Source organism: Lepisma saccharinum, unplaced genomic scaffold (genome assembly GCF_977018435.1).
Source record: "Lepisma saccharinum unplaced genomic scaffold, izLepSacc3.1 HAP1_SCAFFOLD_378, whole genome shotgun sequence".
NCBI lineage: Eukaryota > Metazoa > Arthropoda > Insecta > Zygentoma > Lepismatidae > Lepisma > Lepisma saccharinum.
This window is the reverse complement of record NW_028143087.1, coordinates 217995-234569: the sequence shown is the minus strand read 5'-3', so window position 1 is coordinate 234569 and position 16575 is coordinate 217995. Positions and strand designations below refer to the sequence as shown.

General features: G+C 36.2%; 1 protein-coding gene across 1 annotated transcript in view; it reads right to left on the bottom strand.

The window, feature by feature from the left end:
- Positions 1–16575, bottom strand: part of LOC145982729 (nuclear pore complex protein Nup205-like) — a gene marked incomplete at its 3' end in the record, with an annotated part of 239435 nt that overhangs the window by 72004 nt on the left and 150856 nt on the right. The window contains exons 19-22 of the mRNA XM_083116091.1: positions 16051–16296; positions 13935–14144; positions 6676–6800; positions 918–1064 (exon numbers count right to left, since the gene is read on the bottom strand). Coding sequence (XP_082972217.1) covers positions 918–1064; positions 6676–6800; positions 13935–14144; positions 16051–16296 — 728 coding nt within the window. The remainder of the gene's footprint in view (positions 1–917; positions 1065–6675; positions 6801–13934; positions 14145–16050; positions 16297–16575) is intronic.

Below are 16575 nucleotides of genomic sequence, written 5' to 3'. Positions count from 1 at the left end.
AACCATTGCAATATATGAATATTGACAATCATGAAAAAAGTCACTTAAACACAAGAAGACCAATACAATTCATGAATACAAAAATAAACAAATGATAAAAAGACAACCCCACAGTTGGTTGACATTTGAACATCACGCTAACATGTGAAATGTGTTGATAGGATCACGGCACAGCACCTACTAATGGAAGGGAACACTCCACCCTATTATACAGGGTTAGCCTAAAAGAAATAGACACCTTCAAAGTTTCACAGAAAGAAGAGTTTTTATAATAGAGCTGAAATACTTACATGGTTTGAAGAGTACATCCTAAAGTTTACATTGGTAAGTTACAAGTGTTCTATGTGTGACCCTTTCGTAACAGGACAGACATCAATGCGATAGTCCACTTCTCCTCTCCCAGGACTTTTCTCCTTGCACAGACATCCAGTATCCTTAAATTTCTTGCTCCAACCATAGATTCACTGCCTTGCGGGTGGATGTTTACCATACCATGTTCTAAAACGACGCTGCACGATAATAACAGATTTTGTTTTTGCAAATTCAATCACACAGGAAGCCTTCTCCACCTCGCTAGTGGCCATACTGCTCGACTCACGTCAAGGGTGTGCACGTGATGCTGACGTCACAAAGACAAACAAAAAGTGGAGGTCATAAAATTTAAGACTCTCTCTATACAACAGTACTAAATGCTTTCTGATGTAACAAATAAATTTCAATTTACAAAGTGTTTAAATTGTCTATTTCTTTTAGGCTATCCCTGTATTTTTCCCACAAAACAAAAGACAGCTAGACTACATCTCAAAGAGCTTTCGTATTTTACAACAACTACATAAGCAGATAAATTTCAATGTTAGGGCAGCGCTAAAATGTCGACCAATGACTGGTTAACAATTTTTTAAATATAATCAGCTTACCCGAATTTCCTTCATGATCATATCTCGCTGTGTTGCTGTTGAGCTGCCTTGAATAGCTGCGACTTCTGCCATGAGGATTTGGTGAAGTTTCTGTACATCAATGAGCTTCAACCCAGGGCTCACAACTGATTCACATTTCTTTATGACCTGTGGAAGAATAAAATTGATTTTGTGTATATTATATTAACAGACAACTATCAGTTGCCACTAAAAATATATCTGAGGGGCATATCAAAACCTTTGGCTTTATTACTTTGTAGAGATGGGACAGATTTATCGGTATCGATCGATATAGGCATATCAGTGTATAGGGTAAAATTACCAATTATTTTACAAATTTAATATATATCTGTAAATATCTTATAATTTAGTGTAAAGTTCTGCCATGTTGTTATAATTTTTGAGAATAATCTCCAAGCCCTACTTTTTTAAAAAGAAAAGTCTAAATATGCATCATCTTTTGCACTGCAGTCACATGGAAATAACCATGTGTTAAGGAGGTCAAGGATCTGCATTGGAACCCCGATTTTACGTTCCCAGATTTTACATTTTCCCGCATTATACATTCAAGTTTGACGGTCTCAACATAGCAAAATATTATAAAATTCTCCTCGATTTTACATTTTTGCAGGATGGTCCCCAGAAAAACTTAAATTGAGGTTCCACTGTATTCAGGTTCTTCATGGATCATTTGGAGTTTTATATCGGACCAGTTCGAATATCGGGTATGGGTAATGGTAAATTTTATATCGGTACTTTATCAGTATCGGCCCATCCCTATTATTTTGCAAACTTCAATGTACATGTTCAAGTTACTTATGGTTGAAATGGCAATGCAAGCCTTTGATGCACTGACATACCAGTCCTCATAATGTATGGTAGCAAGTTGCATAATACAATTAAAATCTTTGTGTATGTAAAGTTTTGTATTTTGTTACAGGCTGCCATCTCTTTTCTAGAGGTTAATGAAGGCAGTGGCCTTTCAAAATTAATCAATAAAAACTGCAATAATAGTAACCTATGGCGCAACAGCCTGTGCCAGGGCCTACTTACTGACAGCCGGCCTGACCGAGGTAGGAGATCATCCAACCAAAAAAATTTGGCCATTAATGGGTTAACCTTTAGTGGATAGAGAGCCCTGGATGCCTGGAAAACCTCTGCGGATGGGACCATTTCAAGTGTGATCTTTTAAAACTTGCCACGAAATACCAAAAAAATTGTCATTCGAGAACTAATTGTTGTAGAGACACATGCAAAGTTTCGTTGAACACAGACTAATCAGACTAATACTTCTTGGGTAAAAAAGTAACAGCACAGTATAAGAGTGGCAGTTACCAGCTTACAGAACAATTTCTGCTTCTAGAGGTGGCCCCACTCTTTGAGGATATGTAATGCCCATGCCACAACTCTGAAAATAAACAGAAATTACAGGGTTCGGAAATCCTGTATAATTTCAGATTTCAGAAAATCTCTTACTGCATCCTCCCTGGACCATTAATTGTTGAATGTTGTTTAAAGTGTCTTAATACTTCTTACTCATTGTTACATGTAAAATATATATATATATATTTTTAAATGCAGTGATTTAGGAGTAATACCCCTTTTTATAAATCTATTCCATAACACTAAGGGGCTAACAATGGACTTTTTCAATCTCCACTTGTTAATAATAGTAACAATGGATGTGTTGTTTTGTAATTTGAGTATGCCATACCTTCATATGCATACTAATGGACAAAAAAGACAAAACTGTAATATTGTGTGTAGTTTTCAAGAAATGGCATATTAATTGCTCCTCGCAGTGCTGGTCGATATATCGACTATCTGTCAGCAAAAGCATAACATAAGAATCTCTGATGCCCGTTTGCACCAACGTTGTACTAACTTGCGAGTAAAAAGATACGTGGGTCACGGTAATCCTCGAGAAACGTTCATCTTCTGTTGCACCAAAGTGTAACGTGCGATGAACATAGAGAGTCACAAAACTCTGGATTAACCTTAGGAGGGTAGCTAGCCTCAAAGCAAGTGCCTAAACATCATACAAATGGAAGTGCATGATTGGCTACTCCTTTCGAGAAGGCGTGGTTGGCAGGGTTCTACATGTGTTGTCGTAGGAAACAAGGAAAGCATGTAAGTAACGGTACCTGGACATTGGTATCCTAAACAGTGACAAACAACGAGGATGAGAAAATTTCAAGCATGGAAAAAAGATGGGGAAAAACATATTTACGTGAATAGATTTTGATATATTAGCGCAGCTTGCAATCGTAGTAAGTAGTGTTACATTTATATTTGCAGTAGATTTATATAGTGATTATCTCAACGTAGCATTCACGATCTTTTTTTATAGATAAAGTTTACATTGCTGCTGGTTTCTGCACGTATGTGTATGCTTGTATTGCACGTGCAATTTTGCAAACTATGTACTGCAGAATATGTCCACTAAACATCTCCCAAAGTATATACATAGTAACATAATATATATTTCTCGCTTTTCAGATGTACAGTTTGAATCTATTACTTCCTATTTAACATTTGAAAAAATGATGAATGTTGATTTTTCGCCCATTTTGAAATCGCAACACCATCTGATAGCTCTGAAGCTGTACTGTAAGTATGTGAACAGCCTTGAGGGGGAAGGGGGGGGGAACAGTGAGACGTGCCTGAAAAACGCATTCAAACATACGGGGCAAGGGGGAAAAACAATGAAAGTCCAAGCGTCGGGGGAAGAACGATGAGTGTTTTCTGTTAAATAATGTGTGCCTCACTGAAACGATTAAGTGCTACGGGAAGGTTATTCCAGTCGTTCGTTGTGTGTGTATTGAATTGTGCAGTGTTGTGATCAGTTCTATTGTGTACTATTTGTGACAAACCTGAGTGTTTGCTTAATATTTGTTGATATATTAAGATTTTTAAATATTTGTTATTTCAAATTATGTGCAAGATGTCACAGACAACTTTAATTAGATTGGTACAGTTGTGGTTGGAACTTGTACATATGTTTAGATATAAGTCATAATCTGTTCGCATTGACGCCAAGTTCCCATCTCAACAGAGGAAGTGAACCTGCCTGAATGTTTTCTCCTGACAACGGACTGAATTGAAAAACAGGTGAAGGTGAGGAATCAATAAGCATGTGGTAACGGAAAAAATGGAATGCCAGAATAGTTTTATTGGTTTACATTAATTGTGTTTCTTTGTAACGACTAGTTTCCAACAGGTGGACGTTGCATATTTCTGCAGTAGTATGGAAAGTGATTTGGAAAATATACAAAGTGATAGTGATGAGGTGGGAAAAGTTGCAACTAAATCCACCAAGAAGAGAAAAAAGACTGGACGAATGAGGGATGTGATGAAGAAATTGAGACTTGCATCTCACGCAACAGGTGACGATTGTAAATGTAAATGGTTCAGATGTTTTGAAGTGGCGGGAGAAAGTGAAAGAAAACGATTGATTAAGGAATTCAATACTCTTGGAACCTTTGACGAACAGAATCAATATCTGTCAGGACTCATCACTGTCCTTTCCCTGATGAAACGAAAGCACAGCAAAAATATTGAAGCCAGCATGTACGAAAAAAATGCTTCATGTGCTTTCAGAGTCAGAGTTAAAGTTGAGGATTTCAATCCAAGACGTCCGTGTTTGCTTCAAAGCTTTTATCGCTTTGCATGGTATCACACCTAGACGAGTGCAGACCATCCAATCTTCTCTGGTTTATCGAGGCGCTTCTCCTAATGATGGAAGAGGAAAGCACACAAGTAGACCACACAAACTGTCTGAAGAAACTCATGCACTGGTAATGGACTTCATAAAATCGTTAAAAGGCCGAAAATTATTATTCCCTGAAGGATTCTGATAAAATATACCTACCAGAAGAGCTCAACTTGACGAAGTTGACCGAAATGTACAACAAAACCCACCTGGAAAACCGTGTTCATTATGACACGTTCCGATCAATTTTCAACAACAATTTCAATATTTCCTTTGGATACCCACGCAAGGACACTTGCAGTACGTGTGACTCGTACAAGTCGCAAAAAGCTGTGGTTGAAGCTGGCATAAATGAAAAATCAAAAAGAGAAACAGAACTCTCAAGACTGGAAACAGAACACGAACTTCAAGTTTTATTTAGTTTTTTTATTTATTATGTTATTTCCAATCAGGGGCCACTCCTAATTAGAGTGCAATAAAAACACGAGCTACATAAATCAACAGTCCTATGTTGAGTTGCCGGACAAATGGAGAGATGTAATAAGGAGCAGCAGACACAAACCAATGCCATTTGCTGTGGTAAACTGCACGAAGGAGCTCTTCAAGACGTAGACTGAGTTCTTGAAGCCAATTTACCTGCCAAAATGTCCATTTCCTACCAGGCCAGTGCGTTGTTTGGAGATACGAGCTGAAAACCCTACCAAAATTGTCTACCGCAATGCCTATCTTGGCACTTACTTGCGTGCTGATGTCATGTGGCGACCACCGAAGCGAGGAAAGAACAAAGGTACTTCTACTTCACCTAGAGCCATTTTGAGAAACCTGTACGATGGACCGCTGCCCATTCGTTTGCCCAAGTACAAGGATCTCCAGGATTTGAAGCGATTTTGCACCAACCCAGAGGCTCAACTGTTTTACAAGACCATGCTAACCACCAACACTACGGTAGAAAATGATGAGTATCTCTATGTGGACTACTTAGTTCATGATCAGGAATAGTCTGTGAGTTACCCCCAAGACTGATCCAACTTTTTTCATTTTGATGATAGTTTGATAAATAACAAACATATCACTATTTAATGTTGTAGTGTTACTCTCATTTTGTCTTTGTTCATTAGTGCACACCTGCAATGTAGAATTAAAACCACATTTTTTGGCATAATTTTGCTTATTACTCTTTTTTGGTTTCCTCTGATTCTCCAGAAACATTTTCCTGTGGTTATCTACATCTGTGGGAGTAAAAAGATACTTAAAAATAATTATTTTGGCATATAATGGCATATTTATGAATAGAAATACTAGTTTTTCATTTCCTGGCAAATCGTCTCGAATGAACATTCATAGTTTTTCCCCCTGCCCCTTCACTTATTTAGTTTTGAAATTCTGAAGTGATGTATTGCCGGTTACAGATGGCAGCCATTACTCCGCTGCACGTAGGTTAAATCCGCTATTACTCGCCGATCTCGAAGGGTAAAGTTGACCCTCTTACTCCCAGATTACCAGGTGTTTCTGTTGGTGCGACAGATAATCAGCTGATTCGTGGGTTAACTCTGAGTTTATTCTTACTCGCGACTAAATTGACGTTGGTGCAAACGGGCATGACTGTACATCTGAATAATGTATCAGCTTGAGGGGTTAATCAACAACAATGACATAAACATAACTTCACATACAAAACTGGAACCTGAAGCATAATTAGTTTTTGTGCTATACTCTGTCGTGGCTATCTCTGGAACAAAGCCATGCATAGCGACAGAGAAGGAAATCAAGTGGGCAGAGCGAAGCATTACATGCTGCAGAAAAGGCTGGTATCTGCAGTCACTCCCCCTCCATGGAATCCCATTCCCTCTCACGTGTTTATTGGTGGAACCGTCTCACCACATTACTTGCACACACTTGTTTTCGTTCGCTTGCTCCAGAGATAAGCGGGACAGAGTATAGGTCTTAGTCAGCTCAAATCTATTTATATCCAAATATTTACATCTACTGTGGAATCAAGTACACCTCACATTCTGCTCAACCCATAGCAATACATAAGATAAATACCTGCTCTATCATTGTTGGTTCAAAGAATTCCCATTCTGGTTTTTTCATTGTGTGTGTCTTGAAATCTACCAGCTGCATAAGCTTAAATATCAGCTGGTCTCCTGTCTTGCGGTTCAAATTTGTACCTGGAAATTATGCAAAAATCACAATTTGGTTTTATTCTGCACTCTTATTTTCTGGAAATATGGATTTTGATATTAAATAAAAGCTATTTTAATACTGTGATTATCTTGCATGTGAACTTAAGAATATTTTGAAGTAGAATTCTGCTAGATTGATATACAAGGGGAAAGTGAAAAGTTTTGAGCCTCACAGGGAAGGGGTGTTTGAGCTCCAGTCTCAATATGATTTCTCTACATAATCTCTATAATCAGCCCCCAGATCAATGCACTGATGCATTCTGTGCTGCAATTTGTTTACAATTATTTGGTAGAATGATTTGTCCTAAGTCTCACATCACTGAATGACGGCCTTCGTCCGTGTGGAAGTGATGTCCTAGCAGGGAAAAAGATGAAAATCTGACGAGGCAGGTCAGTGGAATAAGATGGATGGGGAAGTGTGGTGAAGCCACACTCGACCAAAGCAGCCTGTGCAGTGAGGCCTTGCCGACAGAGGTACCGAATCATGGCCCTGTCGGCCACACTCTTCTCCGACACTTCATTCATTTTCAACCTGACTAAAAAATAGAAGAAAACTTGTGAATTTCATAAAAGTTCTCACAGAGTGCCCTAGAACTCAAATCTTACATCCCCCAAAATTTTAACTACCTAGCATGTGAGGCTCAAAACTTTTCACTCTCCTCTTGTAGTACAGTTCAAATGCAATACCTGATTATTAACATGATATTAAAAAAACTCCTTTTGCGACGTAGTGGCAACATTCTTGTTAAAATAACATAAAACACATAAACAGCACGATACGGGATACTTTAAAAGTTTGTCCAAGCTTTCAACTAAATCTCGGAGTTGTCATCAGGGTCGGTCGAGGTTCAGATAACATCGAAATAAATAAAGATTTCCACATAAATTGTAGTGGAGATTATTTATATTTTTAATCCCTAATGTCCTGTTTGTGATGGGTTTTCTTCCGCATAATTATTATTATAGGAATTGTTGTTGTTATTGTAATTTCTTCCTTTCATTACGTCGCATCATGAGCCTGTCACGATTTGTGATATAAGTCCCCGGCTTCTCTGCATCGTTTGCCTCACTTTTGTTTCTTACTTCACTTGCCAAGTCACAGGTGGCTCTGCAAATGCAGCTAATTATCCACCAGCTGAAGAAAATAAAGAACAGTCTACGCACACAATATGACCCAGATACTCAGCTACGAGTTATGCACACGCATTAGCAAGGACCACTCTCTTGGCACTTTACTTCGCCAGACAGCCAAGAAGCATACCAAGCTTCAACAGCCACAGCCAATACTTTGCATTTGGAGTCGTTCCATGTCAAATCACCCAGAGGTGGTTGCTTGACCATTTTGTTAATTTTTTATATTTTTACCATAGGTGGTCTTTCTAGTGACCTGCTCAAAAAGATTATTTTTTTAAAAAAATCTTCCGCCATCTTGGATTTCTGCTCATTTTTCATCACTGCGGGAAGCAAAAATGAGCGTTTACAAGGGTTTTGAAAAAAGGTTGCTGTGTGATTTCTATTACAGATGAAATGTTCTAGTTTTCACTGCCTGAAAGTGATCCTGGCCTTTCAGAAAATGTATATATATGTAAGGTAAGAATTAAGTAACTGGGACTTTAATGGGTTTCAATATAACCATCGTAACGGGAAATTTTGCCAATTTTAAAGGTCTGTAAAATCAAAAGGGCTTGAAACTATGAGTGGAAGGCTTTTCAGCCATGGTGAAACAAGTCCGGGGTTGTAAGCCCTTCTCTCCGATTTTTAGTTCCGAAATCCGAAAATTTCCAAAATTTGTGAATTTCAAGGTCAAATATCTCTAAAGGGGGGACCTGCCAAAAATTAGAAATTCTTGCCATGGATACTCCTACTAGTACTTAGTAAAACCTGTGAATTTCATTTTGGGGTTCACACCGATGTTCATGTTACAGGCTGTCAAATATCTCTAAAAATGACATCATGAAAACATAATAATAAATAGGCTTAAAGTGACCTGATTTCCATTATTTTATAATCTAGTTATTTTATAAGGGTAAACAGAAATTAAAATAGATAAACTAGTTAGTTACTAGTTGATATATTTCAATATATACTTAGTGTGCTTTTGTTAATAAAAATCAAATCAAATCAAAATCACTTTTTGGATTTATTAGGTGTAGGTGAATACGTTGTTTTGTAAACTGTCAACTTTGTTTTCTTCGTAATTTCCTTTTTATTTATGAAGTTTCTATTTAGAGCATGATATAATCTTCCTTCTGCAGCAATTCTATTATTTACTTCTTCATCTATTTTCCCACTGCTGCTTATTATAGACCCTAAATACTTGAACTTTGTTACTTGTTCCAAGCTCTCACCTCCTATCTTAATGGTATGAGTTCTATGTTCTCTACTTATTATCATTGTTTTTGTTTTACTGGTGTTAATTCTCATATTTACCTTTTGTAGCTCTCTGTTCCATACATCAAAATTATATTGTAGGTCCTTTTCAGTTTTAGCAAATAAAACGAGATCGTCTGCAAAAGCTAGTTCTGATATTTGTACAGGTCTCATGAGCCAATTCCCAACAGTAAAGGGTTTAATCTTTCTTTTGCAAGTTTTTGTAATTTCATCAATTAAAATTATGAACAGAAGTGGACTTAAAATGCAGCCTTGTCTTACTCCAGTTGATGTATAAAATTCATCACATTTTATGTTACTTGTATGGATGTAGTTACAACAGTTATTGTAAAAGCTCTGTATGCTAGCGATCAGGTTATCATTCACTTTTCTTCTTTGCAGCACTTCCCATAATTTAATCCAAGGTACCCTGTCAAATGCCTTTTCCAAATCTATGAAACACATATGAATTTCTTTATTATATTCTATCACTTTTCCTGATATTTGTCTTAGTGTAAAAATTAAGTCCTGGCAGCTTCGATTTGGTCTAAATCCACTTGGCTTTCTTCTAATTGGTGTTCAATTTCTTGCCTGAGTCTGTATTCCAATATATTCTATAATAGTACTCTTGTTTGTTTACTAACATTTGTCTTCTAAATCCAAAAAGTGATTTTGATTTGATTTGATTTTTATTAACAAAAGCACACTCAGTATATATTGAAATATATCAACTAGTAACTAACTAGTTTATCTATTTTAATTTCTGTTTACCCTTATAAAATAACTAGATTATAAAATAATGGAAATCAGGTCACTTTAAGCCTATTTATTATTATGTTTTCATGATGTCATTTTTAGAGATATTTGACAGCCTGTAACATGAACATCGGTGTGAACCCCAAAATGAAATTCACAGGTTTTACTAAGTACTAGTAGGAGTATCCATGGCAAGAATTTCTAATTTTTGGCAGGTCCCCCTTTAGAGATATTTGACCTTGAAATTCACAAATTTTGGAAATTTTCGGATTTCGGAACTAAAAATCGGAGAGAAGGGCTTACAACCCCGGACTTGTTTCCCCATGGCTGAAAAGCCTTCCACTCATAGTTCTTGCAAAAAGAATTCCATCCTGTGGTTTCAAGCCCTTTTGATTTTACAGACCTTTAAAATTGGCAAAATTTCCCGTTACGATGGTTATATTGAAACCCATTAAAGTCCCAGTTACTTAATTCTTACCTTACATATATATACATTTTCTGAAAGGCCAGGATCTCTACTTTCAGGCAGTGAAAACTAGAACATTTCATCTGTAATAGAAATCACACAGCAACCTTTTTTCAAAACCCTTGTAAATGCTCATTTTTGCTTCCCGCAGTGATGAAAAATGAGCAGAAATCCAAGATGGCGGAAGATTTTTTTTTAAAAAAAAAATATTTTTGAGCAGGTCACTAGCAAGACCACCTATGGTGAAAATATAAAAAATTAACAAAATGGTCACGCAACCAATTGATTTAAAATTGGGTGATTTCACATGGAATGACTCTTTGCTTGCCTTGTCATCGTTATCAGCCACGTCGGCTTTGACCAGTCCTGTTTTGCAAGTAAATTTGGAGGTTACTCGCGAAAGCAGGAAAATGGAACGGAGACCACCATCTCACTTTAACGTTGGTTAAGACTAGGTATTTATTCATCCAGGTACATCATCATTTAATAAGGTGCATGGATGTAGTGAACCATGAAACAATAAAATAATCTTGAAGCATTGAATGAAAACTTGCATTTCGTAAAAGAGAGAAAGTTGCTACAGTGTGTTTGACCACTACCATTTTCTTTATTTGATTGTGCATGAACTACGGTAAAATTCTAAATTTTGTGTCCTTGACAACAAAGTTCTCAAACGCACACATTAATTACCTTTGTTAAAATTGAAAGTAATAAAATAAATTTCTCAGTGTCAAAATTAAAACAATTGTGTGTGACTATTTTCAAACTAATATTGAATGCATTACACCATGTAACGAAGAATGGATTATCCGTTTGATGTGCAACTCATGCAAAATTAAAATGGTCCTGTTTGGTAGTGATCGCCAAGTGTGTTAAAATAAATGGAAGAGGGCAAAATTGAGTGAAAAGCTCCATCCCTTTTGCAAAAATTACGCATTGCTTTTAACTTAAAATTTTACTATTCCTTAAACAAAGCATCTAGTGTCGGATTAAAAATTATAGATACTAGAGTTTCAATTCCAATTAAAAATTAGCCTAGGGATGGGCCAATATGAAAGTTTGGCTGATACCGATAAAGTACCGATATAAAATTTACCGATACCGATATTCTACCGATCCGATATAAAATTAGAAATGATTCTTGAAGAACCTGAAAGGTTCATTGACCTCCTTAATAAATTCTTTCAAGATGACTGCAGTGCAAAAGAAGTTGCATATTTCGACATTTACTTTTTTAGAAAGTAGACCATGGAGATTATCCATAAAAATTACAACAAAATGGCAGAATTTGGCACTAATTTATCAGATATTTATTGATATATTGGATCGGTAAAATAAACGATACACCGATATGCCTATATCGGCAGATACCGATAGAGTACCGATTAATTGGTTCCATCCCTAAATTAACCAGTAGACCTACATAAAAATGAGTTACATCAAAATTTAGCTTATTCAATTCTGTGTCAATCTATGTTAATTAAAATCAAATTTTGAGTATGCTTACGAATTGTATTGTTGTGAAAAAAAAGTGCCACTATTTTTTAGTTGTGTGAACGGTCGCTCTCTTTGAAATTCTATAAATAAGAAACAGGTTGTCCGATCATGATGAAATTTTAGTATGATGCAGGCAAAAAGGATTTAAACATAATTCTAAAAAAAAGCCTCATCAATTTTGCGAACAACTTTTTCTTAGTATTGGGTAGTCCTACAAATGCAATATTAGTCTTGTTTAGCGCTCAGCTGATACCACCATTTGCTGATACCGATTCCGATACCTTAACCGATTCCAACCGATACAGATGCTGATACTTTTATAATTTCAGTAAAATAACAAAGGCTAGTTACAGAGTCACAAAACTCATCACATCACATTAGTATTAATGATATCAAATACTCTTAAATAATTCTCATATAACATTATATCACTTAAAACGTCCTGTCACATTTTATGTGAACTTCTTCCTACCACCAGAGGTTGCAAAAAAAAAAAAAAAAGAAAGAAGAAGAAGTAGAAGTACAGCTTGCACAAACAATGCAAAATAAATACAAATGTAAACAACATTCTTATCGTCTGGATTAACCTCGGGAGGGAGGAAAACGACGTAAAAATATACACAAATGCAGATATATATTTAATGTTCATTTGGCAGCTCTGTATATGTCCTGCTGTCCATTATTCTCTGTCATTTGCAATAAAAACAAGTCACTTCAGTGTCTGTATCGGCCAGCAGTTACACAGAAAGGTAAGAACACATGAAGAAAATCCACAACCCTTCCTCCCACAGCGGCAGTCATCCCTTTCCCAGGAACTCAGGAATGAGCCTAGAATTATAATAATGCTGGTTTTGAAAACGTCACGTTCTTAACCAACGAGTTTGTGAGCAACAATTGGCAATGAATGGTTTCTATTATTTCCATACAGCGTTGACCACCAGGCAGTTACATGCCTTCACTCTTGGGTACATCGCTTTCGCTTTAGCCCTGCCTTTGATCTTGCCTCTGCTTCTCAGGAGGGTGTTATCATTTTCAGAAATGTACATGGAATTATTGTGCGGGACCCCAACCTGTCACAAGGAAGGGTGAACAAACTTTTTGAAAAGAACAAATTTTGACAAATGAGTTGTTTCTCTTGGCCGTTCTAGCCACTCAAAATCTTCGGTATCATCACTGATCCCCGTGGTGGAGTGGTTAGCACATCACACTACGATGCCAGGAGTCTCGGGTTTGAATCCCGGCCTGGGTATGAATGATTGTGAGTGTACATTCATCAATTTCATCATATCATCACTCATTCCCATCTTCGCAAATTAGCCAAAAGTTGCCCAAAAAGCGAAGTAAAATCAAGTAAATCAAACAATCAACCTTTGGTATTGGATGGCATCAGCAAAAAAAAATGGAACCGATACTTACAGATACCAATACCCCTGGTATCGACCAATACCGATACATCGGTATCGGTATCGGCTCAGACCTAGTCTTGTTTTGAATCTCTTTGCACCTGCTTTAAAATCCATTCATACTGTAAATGCACATTCCGAAACCGAATTTATACAGATTTTTATTCAATAGAGTAAGGATGTACGTGGAACGTGACAACATCGCACAAAGAGATGTCCGTTAAACCGTGGAAATAGTGGGCTGTCATTGTAGGTCAGTGATTCCTTGACAAGTAAGTTTCGCAGAGAAGTTAGTAACTCGCTTACGTCTTAAGTAATTATCAACAGTGTCTTTTATTCCCCAAACATGAATAATTATTGTAAGCAGGAAATATATCCAAGGACATTATCGATAATGATATGATCACTGAAACCTTGCCTATACCATTACATGACCCTACTTAAGAACTGAATTTTTCAGTTACCTAACATCAGATATAACCCAATATGCACTGCATTTCAAAATAACATCAAATCACACTTCAATTTCCGCAGACAGACCTTTGGCGAAAGTTACACACAACCACATACTGATGCAACAGAAAGTGAGCAAACGAATGAAAATTAGAATGTCAGAATTATACTTACGTGAAGTTAATGTCATATAATTATTAAGGGTCAATATTGACATTTTCTTATTGGGCCACAGCACATTTTCATCCTCGTCATCTTCTGTGTTTGCTCCAATTAACAAATACACTAGAACAGAGAGATGAGAGTGATGACGATTTGTAGCAGTGGCCTTCAGCTCTATAGCGATGGACTTCAGCAACCATGCCATTTGATTCAATTTCTGAGCTGTAATAAAAAAGCATGTCATATAACAGGTTTATCACATTATAAGAGAGAATGTAATATCAGTAAATAATTATGTTAACATATTACTGCAGATACACACTATCTGTGCTCACTACATCATATTTAGAGGAATGCATATTTTGTTCTTCACGAAAAAACAAATTTGAAGTATATTTACCAATGCAACACTTTCTGAAGTTTAAATTATTTTGTGAGTTATGCAATTCACGGAAAATTGATTAATCTGCTGTAAATATTTGATTCTATATTATATATAGTCCCTTTATACAGAAATAAAATCAATACTGTGGTAAATACATAAATGTGCTATTAGAAGGGATATACATATTTATTTTGTGTAATAAGTGCAGTTTTTTAAATAAAATTTGGGTTTACATATATTCACAATTTTAAAGCCAAAATGTCATTTGATATAGCACTTTTGATCCAATTTTTTTCACCGCTAAAACAACAAAATTTTATTTTATTTACGGCTTTTGAACCCGAAATTGACTATTTTTGTACCGAAATTTTGCTTTTTTTTATTTAACCTAAATATGTGCCAAGCATCCTCATTTTCTACATCTCTAGTAAAAAAAAAAAAGTGCATAGAGTATTAAGTAAATACAGTACTTAAAATCAAACACATGACAGTATCGACTTGAGACCGTCAAAATAGTGTGCACAAAAGTGATAACAAATGCCACAATTTAAAAAAAGATGTTATTTATCATCAAGAAATGTTTGTTATTTTATGTGACAGATATAAAATCAATTACTAGAAAATTAAACAAACACCAGTGTATCAATGGAATCAACATCAACATTTTTTGTAAAAATTCAGCCATACTGTTTACAGAAATATTTGATTTGTAAAATTACAAGTAAATAAAAATAATAAGTGTACAGCAGTAAATATTAGTGTCATCAGCTAATATTAAATGAACCAATTAATTACTCTCATACCTATTATCTAGATCTATCTATCGTGTTACATTTTGATAAACTTTCACATTGCAAAAGTGTCAAAAATGGGACAGTTGTATAATTTCTGTACGTACCAGAAAGTTATAGGCTATACACAGAAACAACCGTTCTGTTCAATATATTAAAGATGAACAGTGTTTGAAAGGCAACAGATTCTGTTGCGGTAAAACTAGAAAAGACGATTCCACGCAGGTTAAATAGCAGCAGCGAAAAATCAGGCGCTCAGTGTAGAGAAATTGCATGGTATGCTGGAGACCCAGGTTCGAGTACTTGTCAAGCCTTCATTTTTCACTGAAAATCTACATAGTACATCTCCTGTGTGTGCCTAATTTAATTAATTTAATAATTTAGGAAAATTGGCCAATTACCAGGTAAGAGTTTCCACACAGTTTGTCTAACCAAATTCCTTGACTTATCCAGGTACTTTCAATAAATGTCCAGATTATCCTGTACTGTTTAAACTTGCTTTGTTGAAGCATAACAACAGTGAGTTGCAAGGAACACCATACTTTCAAGTATTTCTTTTCACATGCAATTTATTTTTCAAATTACAAAGATATGTAAAAAAATCAATATACACTGCAAGTATAACAATATATTTAACATTCCTAGACTTATACAGGTTTTTGATTAATTTTATGAAAACACCCGACTTTCCTATAAGGTTTAGCTAGGGATGGGCCGATAAGAAATTTTAGCCAATACCGATAAAGTACTGATATAAAATTTACCGGTAACCAATATTCTACCGATCCGGTATAAGATTCCAAATGGTCCTTGATGATTTTACCGATACACCGATATTAATAGAGCACCGATTAATCTGTCCCAACTCTAGTTTTAGCCCTGACTTTACAATGTTTTCTAGGATTTCCGGGTCTGTGAGTACCCTGTGCCATACGAGATTTATAATATATACCTCGTGGTTCTCCCATGAACGGTAAACAGGAAAGATGGCGAGCCAAGAAATCATTGCAGGAACGGAGGAATCTCAGCACAGGCTCCGAAGTCTTACTGTTGGAGCACAGGAAATACAGCATGCAATAGGCAGCCTCTACAACCCGTGGGTGGGTGGGTGATGCGAAAGCAGCTTCTGTAGAATGCAAGGCACCATCCAAGATTGACAGAATGGAATGCAGGCAGTTTCTTGGGGATCGAAGCATTCCTGCAGAACAGAAGAAAAAACATTAACAGTTAAATGTGTTAACAAAAAGAACAGCAACATTGTTATGGTCATTGAATTTTCACAATGTGCAAAAATGCAAAATGTGAAGAACTGATGAAATTTTCGGGATCCTGCAAGTACTGCGAGTACAAGGGGAAGTCAAAAATTATCTGCATTTTCGACGTAACTTTCCTTAGATGGCCCCACTGCCTTCAGCGCTTCCATGCAAAAAACTGGTACTCTTGTAGTTTCATGGCCGAGATTTTATCTTAATCGCAC